The sequence below is a fragment of the Plasmodium berghei genome (assembly GCF_900002375.2).
Source record: "Plasmodium berghei ANKA genome assembly, chromosome: 9".
Taxonomy (NCBI): Eukaryota; Apicomplexa; class Aconoidasida; order Haemosporida; family Plasmodiidae; genus Plasmodium; species Plasmodium berghei.
This window is the reverse complement of record NC_036167.2, coordinates 1,287,008-1,300,645: the sequence shown is the minus strand read 5'-3', so window position 1 is coordinate 1,300,645 and position 13,638 is coordinate 1,287,008. Positions and strand designations below refer to the sequence as shown.

Below are 13,638 nucleotides of genomic sequence, written 5' to 3'. Positions count from 1 at the left end.
GCACATGAATGCATATTAGTTCAATAAGTTTTTAGAAAATTGCAAAATAAAAAAGGAAATACATAAAGTTTGTTAAAATTAATAAAAAACATTAATATGTTTACAATTTGTTGACGATTGTTTATTATATACATAAAATTATTTTTGTTATTTTGCAAAATTTAGGAAATTATTATGTTCGTATTTATTATTAAAGCAGGCATTTCCTAATCAAAGAAGGGAATAAATTTTGAATAAAAATAAAAAGTATGCACATGTATAATAGCATGTTTAGTTACATATGCAGCATGTTATTAATTTTGGAAAATACAAAAGCTATGAAAAGTTTAACATATTTGAGTTGTTCCAATCAATTAAATAAAAGAAACACCATGGCCACACTTTAGCATTCAAAAAAGTAGTAAATTCATATTTAAATATTATCATAAAAAAAAATTTATAAAGTTTGTATTTTTTTTTTAATCCTAAAAATGTGTTATTATAAAATACATAAAATTGAAACGGAAAACGGACCAGTAAATGTATACTTTGAAAAACAAAGTAAATTATATTGCTTACTTCATACTACAAATAATATATTGCAAGCACATATATATTCTCCTCAAGATTTTCGAGAATTTGAAAACAACTTTGATTACACAAAGCTAAATACTAACACATCAGACAATGATAATAATATAAATGAAAACAAAAATAATAAAAAATTTATTGACCTAAATATAAAAGACAAACTGAACTATGAACATATTTTTTCCTATCTTAAAAGAGGAATTAATTATTTTGGAAATTTTAATATTGATGTTTTTTATTTTTTTGTGAGTAAACATAATATTGAATTACATTGGGTTGACAATAAAGAAATATTTAAAAAATTAAATCAAAATAGCAATTGTCTTTCACTATTTAGTGATAGTGTTTTAAATGATCAAAAATTAATTGCTTTTGTAATAAATATGGTTAAAATAAATTTTTTAAATATTTATAATCATAGACATTTTTATACAATAAGGAAAATTTCAGGTATACAACTATTTATTATTTTTTTTATTTATATATAATTTTTCATAATATTTAAAATAATCAGACTATTTATTTTCTTACCTTATAGGCATGTGGTTTGTGTTGGATTCCTCGCGCAGCAAGCCCATTTTGCTGCCTACTAGTCAGGATGTAAATATCGAAAAAAATAATAAAATAAAATAAATGCATAATATATATATATACTTCTGTGGCATTATATTTCAATTCACACACAAATAAAATACCAATATAATACTTAGTATTATCCCAAATTCCAGCATACACCATTTTTACTACAATAATATTCCCAACATAAAAATATTTATATTTTTTTAATTTTAACACATTTCCATTCCTTTTCTTTCTTCCTTTTTACATGCCAAAATATGCATTAAAAAAAAAAAAATATATATAATTTCCTCCCCCTTTCAATACCAATGCTTTAAATTAAAATACATTTATACAATTAAGAAAAGCTTATATACAACTTTATTTGCAATAATAGATTTTCTACCACGCTTTTATATTCTTAAATTTCGTCTCTTAATTAAAAATTCTCCATGATCATGTATTATATTTTGTGTTAATTGAATTTGGACGTATAAATTATATATGCATCCTTACACATTTGAATTTTTATTTTCCTTTTTTCCTTCAAATATTTTTCAGATGAACAAACATTTAATTAATATAGTAAAAGATAATAATTTCACTAAGCATGATAATTATATTATACAAGTTTTTAAAAATTATGAGAAATAACACCAAAAATATTATTTTTAAAAATTATGCATGCGCAAAACTTTTTTTTTAATAAAAAAAAAAACATTTTTAATGCTGGCGCTTTGAAATGATTATAATACGTACATATAAATTTATATGCATATTATATATTTCATCTTTTTTTTTTTTTTTTTTTTTTTTTTTTTTTGGAGTTATGATTTATAAATTTTCCTTTTAACTATTTTACTTAATCTTTTTTATAAAACACAATAATTATTATATATTCAATATAATATATTTTTAGCTATAAAATATTAATATCTCAAATTAATAATAATATATAGAGAAAAAAAATAAAAAAGAGTTATAAAATTAGTAATGCTTATTGGAATTTGAAGAAACAACAAAAATGAGTGATAAATCCAGGCGAAGTAAAAATATGTGCTATGTATATGCATCTTGAAGATTGAGAATTATATATATATATATATATATATATAATTTTTTTACAAAAGAGAAATAAATGCTATATTATTATGCTTTTTTTAATTTATAGGCTTTATCTTAGGAATTATTATAATACTAATACTTTGCTCATCTGCAACATTCGAGCCTTATAGATACATGTGGTAAGAAATAGTACATTTAAATATTAACCAAAAAAAAACCCAGAAAAACAATAATTTACATAGATATAACATTATATGTGCATTTTTATGATTAAGTACAATATTTCCAAAAAATTGATATATATTTTTTTTATTTCAGGATATTCCTAAGCATATGCGTATCTGTGCTACTAATAATTGATATAATATTTTTGGGGCCTGATAAATTTATATATGATCCTTTTTATTCGTAATTAAATACTCCAAAATAAATTATACAACAATATAAATATGCATACGTATATATACGTATTTTACACTTATGCATGAATTATGCGCTTGGAGAAAAACTTTGCATTTTTTATAGAATACTTATTAAAGCATATATAATATATATATAGAAAGTTTCCTATGTAAATACTTCTTGTGTCTCATGCTATTATTAGTGTATTTATTAATATATCTAATTCATGCTATTTGTAATATCATACTTTTTTTTTTTTTTTTTTTTTGAAGGAATTGGGAGAAGACGCATATAAAAGACTTATAAGTACATAATAATCATTTTTACATTATTGTATATATAAATTATTGATATGCCTCATTTTATATTTTTAAAGAATTTATATTGCTATTTTGTTTATAGTGTTTCTTTTCAAAAAAATTTTCCGACTTATTTTATACATTAATTTTTTTGTTATATATTCATTATTATTTTTATTTTTTTTATGTTATTATTTTAATATATAGTTGCAAATGTTTGTTAACAAATATAATAAATAAATAGAATTAATATAAAATAAAATAAAGTATACAATATTGCATTGGGATAAGGGGGGTACATAAAATACATTGTGTAAAACCTTTTTAATAAGCTATGGAGAATTAAATAGGACATAGCACGCTGAAATCATGCAATATAAAATTAATTAATAAAATTACTTATTTTTTAATTATTTATTTTACATGTATTTTTAAAACATTATGAGCATGTAATAAGAAAAATAAAAAAATAGCGTTAAGCGAAAAAAAATATACAAAAAAATACGGCAAAGCTATGTACTTTTTTTACTTTTTTTTTTTTAATAATAATATAGTATTTAAATTCATAATATTTTAATGATAAACTAATGTTTATTATGACTATGTTATAAATTAAGTAAAAAAATAAAAAATAAAATGACCAATTAATAATTTTTAAAAAAAATATACAAAAGTGTGTATGCTAATGTATTTAAAAAAAAATATACATACATTTTCTCCCATTCCTTTTTATTATATGTATTTTTCTTTATATTTTTATTAAATATTTTATTTTGTTTTGATTTTATTATGTATTTCAATTTTTAATGGCATCAAAAGGAAATATTAAGAATTTTTAAAGTTAATTTCAATTCCCCAAAAAAGGAATACATGCATGCTATAAAAATATTATATGCATATATTCCACACTTACATGGTAAAATACCACAAATATATCATTAAAAAAAAATCATAAAATAAAGCATATAAATCATCATTATATATTGACTTGAATATTCTTACCGTATTGTTATTAAGCTATGCATATATTGCTATACTTTGAAGTATAAAGCAACGTAAATATATAGATGGTAAATGCCATGTAGTTTATTCAATAATTTTACATATACCCATATTATATTTATTTGCATATTTTCATATATATATGTATTACATCATTTGATTAAGATTTCTTTTTAATATGCATAATACATAGATACAATGTATTCATGTTGAATACAGTGTTATTTTTAGTATTTTTTATTTTTTTAATATTTATGCATCATTTTAGTAGTTCATAAAACAGATGTGTAAACTTCTATAACAATTGCATAATTTAAAAATTTTGTATATAGTATTCGTTTTATTTATTTGAATTTTTATTCTGTTATTAGATTTTCGTTTACCTTTATTTCGTGTTCAATTTCTTATACTGTTCCATTTTTTTTGTTATTATTTTTATACTCATGCGTATTTTTTCTTATAAATAATGTTCAACGACGATATAAAAAATATTTATATAAAAAATCACATCAAGAAAATATATATTGTAAAAAGACACAATGAAAATATCAATACCGAAGAAAAGAAGAGTAGCATTCTTTACAAAAAATTTGATGATTTTATATCTATCCTAGTAAACATAAGAAAACATGACAATCTTTTAAAAAAAATAAAAGCCAATATAAATGATTCAGAATCTTCTAAAATATTATTGGATTATCTAGATTTTTATGTCAAAAACTTCGGTTATAAATTCCATTCCTTTATTATAGAATATAAAAATGATTCTTCAAATGGTGACATAAATAATTGTTATGCTACAAGTAAATTATGTAAAAATGACATTGAAAGAATTATAAAAAATTCGTATTCTCGAGTTTTGTATAAATATGATGGCATAAAATATTTATTGCATTATATAAAAAAGCATACATTATCATTCGAAAATGTTAACCCTCATTTTATGAAATTATTAAGCAAATATTTGTATGTTTCATTAAATCCATTGAACTTGCTTATTTTTGTATATTTAAAGATTTATAAAAATGGAACTAAAAATAGTATGGAATTTCCAGAAGACAATGCGAAACAACATAATGACACAGTCATAATTCAAGAGAATAATACAAATAGGAGTGATTCATTAGTTGAAAAAAAAGATATACATCAAATAAATAATAATTTAAACGGAACGAACAATTATATCGAAGATAGTGAGTTTTTTTGTAACGAGTTATTTTCCTACATGTGTTCATATGGAGAATACATTATAAAACGTACAATAATAAGTTGCTACAATGAAATATATAATAATCATAAACATGTAAGAGGGAAATTAAAAGTATATAAATGGACAAAAAATTATATTGAAAATTATATAATAGGTAAATTATGTTCACATTATTATTTTCTAAATGGTCAAGTGAATAACGGTATTAATAAATATATTTATAATGCATATGCAAATAATTTAAATGAATATATTAAGAAGTATAAAATATTTACAGAATTTAGTAGTGGTTTTAAAAATATTAATATGTCAAATAGAAAGTTTTCATATATATATGAATTAATTTTATTTTTATATTTTTCAAAAAAATGCTTATATCATTTAAATGATAATATTAATTTTGTCTATCAACTATCTCTTTATGTTTTATATAAATCTATAAAAATGATTATTACGTATTTATATTTTAATTTGCCAGAATATATGTGTCATTATTTTTTGAATATCTATATAATGTTTTTTAAAAAAAAAAGGGGAAATATGTCATATATAATGAAAAAGATGAAAAAAAATTACAGAAACATTATGATCCATGTTAATAAGCAAAATAAGTCATATATCAGAGCAAAACTGTGTAATTCATTCATAAAGAGCCGAACAAGCAATGGTAATATTGCCACCAACTTTAGCAATACCGATGGTGGAAATAATAATGATGAAGAGAATGGAAAAAAGGAAATAAACGGAAGCACGAACATAAAAATATTGGAAATTATCAAAACTAAACTCCAAAGGTCTGAAAATAAAAGAATAAAAAAAGCATTAAGTCTTACATATTTTGATATAAATAGTTATGATAAAAGAAAAGACAAAATAGAGGGATATCAATTAAACAAATTTTTAAAGTTTCATTCACATGGATCTATTATACAACTGAAATATAACAATGAAGAGCGACTTCGAAAAAAAGAGAGAGAAAAGAAAAAAAATATGCCCCAAAAAAATGAACAAGAAGAAAATAAAATTATCACAGAAATTGACAAATTAGACATCAAAACAAAAAATCAAATAAATGGATTGATATATCCAAATAAGTTTGAAATTATAAAAAGATATTCATTATTATATAATATGTATTACAAAAGAAATTATGGCACAATTAATAATCCGCTAAAAAATATTTCTTTAAATGTAAATACTATACACAAAGGAGAGAAGGAAAAAAAAAATGAGAATACAAAAAGTAAAGCTGAAAATAAGAACAAAAACACAAATGATTTAGCAAATGATAAAGGTGGTGTATACAAAAATAAAAGTAATATAATTTATAACAAGAAAAATATTCGTAGTCCAAAAGTAGCAAATACAGTTTTTAAATCGATATTTGGAAACATTTTTAAGCAAAATGAACATTTTATATGTAATATAAATATGGGTAATATATCCCATGAGAATGGTCAAAATAAATTAGATACTTGTGTAGATGAAAATCAAAAAAATAATAAAAACGAAGATACACAAAAATTACAAAAACATATTGATGGTCCCGTTAATACCGATTTAAATGATTCCGAAATTATTTTAAATGAAAAAGAAAACATGGATATTTCTTTTCCAAATGATGTAATCCAATCTAATGATAAATTAGACGAAACCCAACTAAAAGACCAAATTGATAATGAAAATGTCGTAATAAATGAGAACCATAACGAAGAAAAAGAAAATGAATTGGAAAACCAAGCAATAAAAAAGGATCGTGTGGGGGATGAACTGAAAAAAGAAGATCTTTCACTTGATGTCCCTACAAAATTGGATGCGATAAAATATGAAATAATAAACGATGATGAAGATGATGTGATTTTAATCGACGATGTTGTGAAAGATGATCCAATAAAGACACAAGTAAATACGACATGCCTTAATAACAATGAAAATATTATAAATGATAATAATTGCGAAAAAGAGATTGAAAAAGATACACAAAAAGAAAGTAGTGATCATATTGTAAATGCAAATAATAAAGAAAAACATTTTAAAACTGTTTCAAAGAAAAATATATATTACGTTAGTGAAACCAGTAGTTCTGATGACTCGACAGATGATGAAGACTATGTTATTGGGCAGAATCGATCAAAAAAAAAAAAAAACAAACGCAAAAAAAAAAATAAAAAAAATGGATCTAAATCAGCCCAAAAGGGGAAAAATAAATCATCTGAATTCGAAAAAGGAAAGGAAAAGGAAGATGAAACAAACCACAGAAGAAGCAAAAGATTAATGAACACCTCAAAATGTGCCTATTATATTTCTTATACTTCAAAAGAATCGAAGCTAAGTAATTCTAATAGAAGTTCAAAAATGGGGGAATCGACAATAAAAGTACGCGAAAAAAAAGAGAAGGACGTTAAAGAAACAGACAAGTATGTGAAGAAAACAAACGAATTAAAAGAATCGAATGAAAATGATCAGGAATTAAAAGAGAAAGAAAAAATCGTTAATACCGAAAAACTGAGTGAAAACAAATTTGAAACTAGTAATAAAAGTAGTGATATAAATGATGAAGAAAATAATAAAGATGATGAAAGAAAAAATATAATAGAATTTAACTGTATTTTTAGCCATGATAATAATGATATAGAAAGCAGTAATAAAAATATTATGGATAGTACAAATATAGAAGAAGATAATGATGAGAAAGGTGAAACAAAAGACACTGAAAAAAACACGAAGGAAAATATTGATGGGGATGAAAAAAATAAAAATTCCCTTAAAATAAAAAATAGCAAAAACTTAATATTCGATTTGTCGCTTAGTGATAGCGAACACGATATTCTATTGGTAGATACAAGAAGTAATAAAAAGAAGGATCAAAATTTTTACGAAATAAAAGAAACAAATATTTCAATATCAGATGATGAAAATGTTAATAACAATAAAAATTCTCCAGTAAAAGTAAACGATTATTTAGTCGTTAATAAAAATAATATTAAAATTTGTAATGATGATAATGATATAGATATGAAAAGACGAAAGACAGAATATATACGATTACAAGGTGACTATGATATAATAAATGAAAAAAATATAGAAATATATAGAGAAAGTAAAGAACAAGAAAACCCATTTTTAGATACATGTGAAGCATATATAAATGAAAAAGTAGAAGATAATAAAAAAATAGAAGTACAAACTGATGTAAAATTGATTGTTATATATTTATTTAATCATTTTATTGTAGGAGCTATTAATTTAATCAATCCATATAATATTGCTGAAAAGGAAAGATATAATTATTTTACGCAAATTCAATCAAATATTAATGATATAAATCATACACAAATATACAAATACAATTATAATAGTAATCATAGTAGTAATACAATTTTTACAAATTTTGAAATCCAAGGGACTTTAAAAAAAAATACAGAAATACATTTATTAAGTATAAAAAATGAAAAACGAGTACTAACTATTTTAACAAAACATGGTAAAGGCATAAATGGTTGTATATATAAATGTTTAGTGAATGGGAAGTTAATGGCTTGTAAAATTCAAAAAAAATTATATCTAGCCAAAAAAGAAATATATTTTTCTTATATATTAAAAACAAGACGATCTAATAAACTAATGAAATATGCAAAGCAAAATACTTTAATTCGGCACAATAAAAATGATGGAAATAAAAATATTTTTTATGAAGTTCTTAAAGAGCACGAAATTAGATATATATTTCCTGACGAATTGCATTATAAAGTAGTTGATATTCAAAAAGGAAATAGTAAGTATACAAAACTTTTACAATCTTATTACAGAACTAATAATAACGAAGTTAATGATATTGAAGTTGGAAATTCTCTGTTACTTATGAATACATTCAAAAATGTGAAAACAGTAAACGATATTATAAATTATTTTATAAAAAAAAATTATAATGCTATAAATGAAGAATTTATTTTATTTATTGTATATCAAATGGTAGTTGCTGTGTTGCAATTGCATCTATTAGATGTTGTACATGGAGACATTAAAATCGATAATATTTTAGTATCAAAAGATGATAACCCAAAAAGTGAGGGAAAAGATAATGAAGCAAATGAAAGCAAATTTAAGGAAATTAATTCTATGAGAAATAAAACAGGCCCCAAAAAAGAAACGACTCATTCAGACAAATTTGATTCTAAAAGTAGTTATAATAATGAAGGAAAAATTAAAAAGAAAAAAAATAAATCTACCGAATTTTCTCAAATAAATGCAGGAAAAATAATTGATTGTTTTTTAAACTCCGAATTAAATAAAGATAGTGATAAATCCTTTCTAAAAAAAAAATTTCCTGTAAATTTGTTTTTAGTAGATATTGGACGAGGGATTGATATGAAAAATTTTAAAAAATATCTTTTTTATGGTGATAAATATTGTGATTGTTATAATTTTTTAACAGATTCAATATTTACTTATCATATTGATTTTATAGGAATAGCTCAAGTAGCTAGCTGTTTATTATTCTATAAACATATAGGAAATACAAAATATAAGTATGAAAATAAAATAGAAGATAAAACAACTATATCTGTTAACAATTTTGACATAACATATATGACACATAATTCACATTTTCTCAAAACTAACATTAATAGAAATAATGATTATGCGACAAAAATTAGTAAAAGTCGATATAAAGAATTAGAAAATTTTATAAAAATAAAAGAAAAAATGTATAAAGAAAATAACCAATTAAATGATAAAAATAAATCAACTATATTACTACATAACAGTTTTAAATACGATGCTACTTTGGGAACTAAACTTCGAGAAAAAAATTATATTTCTAATAGTGCTATTAAAAGAAAAAGGAGTTCAAATGAGAATGAAAATATTGCTAATAAAAAAATTAATTGTGAAAATGATAATTGTAAAAAACAAAATTGCAAAGATAACAATTTAAAAAAAAAAGACCAAAATAATGTAGAAAATTTGGATGATATTTATTTCATGGATTATTTTCGAATTTTCCCAATAGATAAAAAAATAAATGAAAAAATTAGCAGCTATTTTAATCAAATTAAAAAACAGGGAGATAGCTATTTTGTAGAAAAAGCTGAAAAAAAAATAAAAAGTTTTTATGTAAAATTATTATTAAATAAAAAAAAATATGCACATTTTTGGGAAATATTTTTTCATGTATTATTAAATTTTTGTAATGTATATGAATTGGATAATATAAAATATAATTCTAATGACATTAATTCGATAAATGAAGAAATTAACATAATTTCCAACAAAAAAATTATTAACAAAGAAAATAATTATTATTTTGATTTTGAAAAAAAAAACTGGAATGAAATCGACTATAAAAAGGACAAATCATTTGATACTTTTAATCATGATAAAAGTAAAAAATATGAAAATTTGGGTAGCGATAATATTATGATTTCTCAGGATAATGAAGGTATCAAAAATAAACTTAATAAAAATACAAAGTTATTTAACTTAAATGCAAACAAAATTAACAATACAATTGATATATGCACTAAAGACACCGCCTCAAACAATGGAAATAGTGATGTGAAATCTTCTTTTTGCAATATAATAAATAATACAGAAGGAAAAAATAAAATTAAGAATAATAGCCATGATTTCCATGATAATACAAAGGATAACATATATAGTGATAAAGCACCAAACACTTCAAAAAATAACCCATTGAATGAGCGAAATAAAAAATTAAGCGATAAAAATAACAAGGTTGGACTTAATCAAAATGTCATAAATAATGATGGGATTAAAAGTAAAAAAAATGATGGTAATAATAATAATATAACAGATTTAAAGAAAGAAAATAAAAATAACAATTCTACTACTACAAACAATAAATATTTTTTTATAAAAAATTCTATTTCGAATCTTAAAGTAATAAAAAAAACTGCTCATAATAATAAGAATAATATTGAAAAAAATAATACAATAAATGAGCTTCAAAATAAAGTATACAATTCTATTGGTAAAGACATCGCAAATAATAAAAGGAAATTTTATTTTTTTGAAAATGAACAAAATAAAAGGAAATGTAGAAAATTAAATGATAAGAAACTTTACCATAACCAACGTAATAACATTGATACTAAAAAATCGACAAGATATATCAACAAACTTTTGAAAAAAAAAGCTATAATTACACTTGTAACCATAAAAAAAACTATTGAAAACATATTTGAAAACATAGAATCTCAAGACATTTTGCATAAGGAGCTTGATTTCATATCCACTATTATCTAAACTAGGCATTTAAAGAAAAGAAAATAAATGAATTATAATATTGAAAATTATGGAATTGTTAAAATTAAAGCTATTTTATTAGCTTTGATGAGAAAAACAAACAAAGCTCAATATAATTTTTCTATAAGACTTCTTTTTTTAGGGAGAGAAAGCAATTATTTATAATTGAAGTTACATGCACATTTTTTTTTTTTTTTATGTTTATTTTTTTTCCGACACTTTTAATTCATACATTATATTTTTCCATTTTCTTTTGCACACATTTTTTTATAATATGATTTTTTTTGCTTTCTCTCCCATAAATTATATACATAGAATGTTTTTATATTTTTTTTTTTCAATTTAATATAATCACACTTAATGTATTCTCATGCAGTATTTTCTCGTTCTGAATATTGTGATTGTGTTTATTATTTTTTTTTTTTTTACTTTTATTTTTTGTTAAATTTATTCGAATATGCCTTATGATGTAAATCTACAAAATCCAGTTATGTTTAGTACATATATGGGTTGTTCCTTTTGTATTTTTTTTTCATTTTTTTTTTTGCTATATATATGCATATATAGTACATAGTAAAAAAAAAGCAAAAAAAAATCATAGAAATATAATTAAACTTTATTTTTTATTTAAAACTAATTATTATAGAATTAAGTATATATTAAAATAGTTAATAAGATTTATAACGATATTTTTTTGCTGCGATACTTAGGGGAAATGCTGCAAATTTAATTTAAAAATAAAAGCAGTATGAAAAAGGACTGCTCATATATATGAACGTCGGGAAACAATATACTCGATCCTTTTACTGGATCAAAATTGTATGGAAAATAATTTGCTTCTATAAATGTGCTAATATATATTTATATGCGCATGATATGATATATATGAGTCCCCTTGGAGAATTATATATATGCCTGCTTTTTTTGCAAAGCTCATACATGAAATTTTATTGTACCTTTCGCATTTCCTTTGCTTATTTGATCATATATACAAATATGCATGTTTATATTTTTGTTTTTTTTTGTAAAAACAAATCGTTTTAGTTTTATGTCATTTATTCAAAGCGTAAAATGAACAACTTTGCAAAAATATTTCAATCAAATTGGATAGATCTAAATAAGTTGGGAAAGCTTGAAATATTTTTAAAAACCATATTAGGAATTTATAAAGCACCAAATAGGACACATTTATTAGCACATGCAGCAGATATATCATCTTTTTATGCAGTTAAGAATATTTATGAATATATGAAAAATGATGATGAAGGAAAAGAGATATTAAAAAATAAACCATTGTTAATAAGGCAAGATATCCAATTTAATGAATTAAAAAAATTACCTAAAAATACTTTGGGTTATAAATATATGGAATTTTTAGAAACGTATAAACTTCATGCCCATGATAGAGAAGTAGCTCATTTTTTTGATAATATTAATTATTCATATATATTAACAAGATATAGACAAATACATGATATAGGTCATGTGGTTTATAATTTAAATATATCAATTGAATCTGAGGCCGCATTAAAAATGATTGAATTAATACATACAAAATTGCCTATAACATTACTAGCTATTTTAGTAGCGCCCTTTATGTCACCCTTATATCGATTTCAATATATATTTAAAGATAAAATACCTCCAAATTTTCTTAATCCAAATTTTGATTATACATATAAAGATGATTATAGTTATATAGATGAATTATCATTAAAACAATATGTATATAATTTAACAGAATATTTCCATATTGATAAAATAAATAATAATTTATTTTTTCAAAAGTTATATAAATATTATTTTGACAATTTAAATAATTCTAATCATATTCGAGGTACTATTATTTATGGATATAATAATGAAAATAATAATGATATAATTTTTGATGATATAAATAATGAATATATTTTTTTAAAAAATCCCGAAAAAAATTATTTTCTTTTTAAATATAAACCAAGGCAAACACTATTAAAGCAATTATATCCTTGGGCATATATGGCTGGAATGGCTGCAAAAAAGCCTCTTCATTCTATTCATATAGAAAATTGGCTAAACAAAGATATTGATATTTTCAGAAAAACATATAACATCATTCCCCTTCCTGATCACTTAAATTTAATGTCGGGTATTAACTAAGCCCACAGAAAGGCATAAACAATTAAGAAAATTTTGAAATAAAAAAACAAAAAAATCATATCATAAAAATGAAATTCATGGTATAATAATGCATAGAATTATTTGATTTGGAATTTTACTTGA

The 13,638-nt window shown here is 21.7% G+C and overlaps 4 protein-coding genes across 4 annotated transcripts; all 4 read left to right on the top strand.

Moving 5' to 3' along the window:
• Positions 1-470: 470 nt before the first annotated feature.
• PBANKA_0935700 (Josephin domain-containing protein, putative) lies at positions 471-1,782 on the top strand (the record flags this gene model as incomplete). The annotated part of the gene is made up of 3 exons (XM_034564965.1): positions 471-1,020; positions 1,109-1,170; positions 1,690-1,782. The coding sequence occupies 3 exons, from the start codon at positions 471-473 to the stop codon at positions 1,780-1,782; spliced, it is 705 nt and encodes a 234-aa protein (XP_034421708.1).
• A 370-nt stretch (positions 1,783-2,152) lies between these two features.
• On the top strand, positions 2,153-2,901 carry PBANKA_0935600 (conserved protein, unknown function; the record flags this gene model as incomplete). Its single annotated transcript, XM_034564963.1, has 4 exons — positions 2,153-2,174; positions 2,300-2,372; positions 2,512-2,601; positions 2,868-2,901. The coding sequence occupies 4 exons, from the start codon at positions 2,153-2,155 to the stop codon at positions 2,899-2,901; spliced, it is 219 nt and encodes a 72-aa protein (XP_034421707.1).
• Positions 2,902-4,362: 1,461 nt separating this feature from the next.
• Positions 4,363-11,376, top strand: PBANKA_0935500 (conserved Plasmodium protein, unknown function; the record flags this gene model as incomplete). The annotated part of the gene is made up of 1 exon (XM_034564962.1): positions 4,363-11,376. One exon carries the CDS (start codon positions 4,363-4,365, stop codon positions 11,374-11,376), a length of 7,014 nt encoding a protein of 2,337 aa, XP_034421706.1.
• Positions 11,377-12,447: 1,071 nt separating this feature from the next.
• PBANKA_0935400 (ubiquinone biosynthesis protein COQ4, putative) lies at positions 12,448-13,515 on the top strand (the record flags this gene model as incomplete). Its single annotated transcript, XM_034564961.1, has 1 exon — positions 12,448-13,515. The coding sequence occupies one exon, from the start codon at positions 12,448-12,450 to the stop codon at positions 13,513-13,515; it is 1,068 nt and encodes a 355-aa protein (XP_034421705.1).
• Positions 13,516-13,638: the final 123 nt, after the last annotated feature.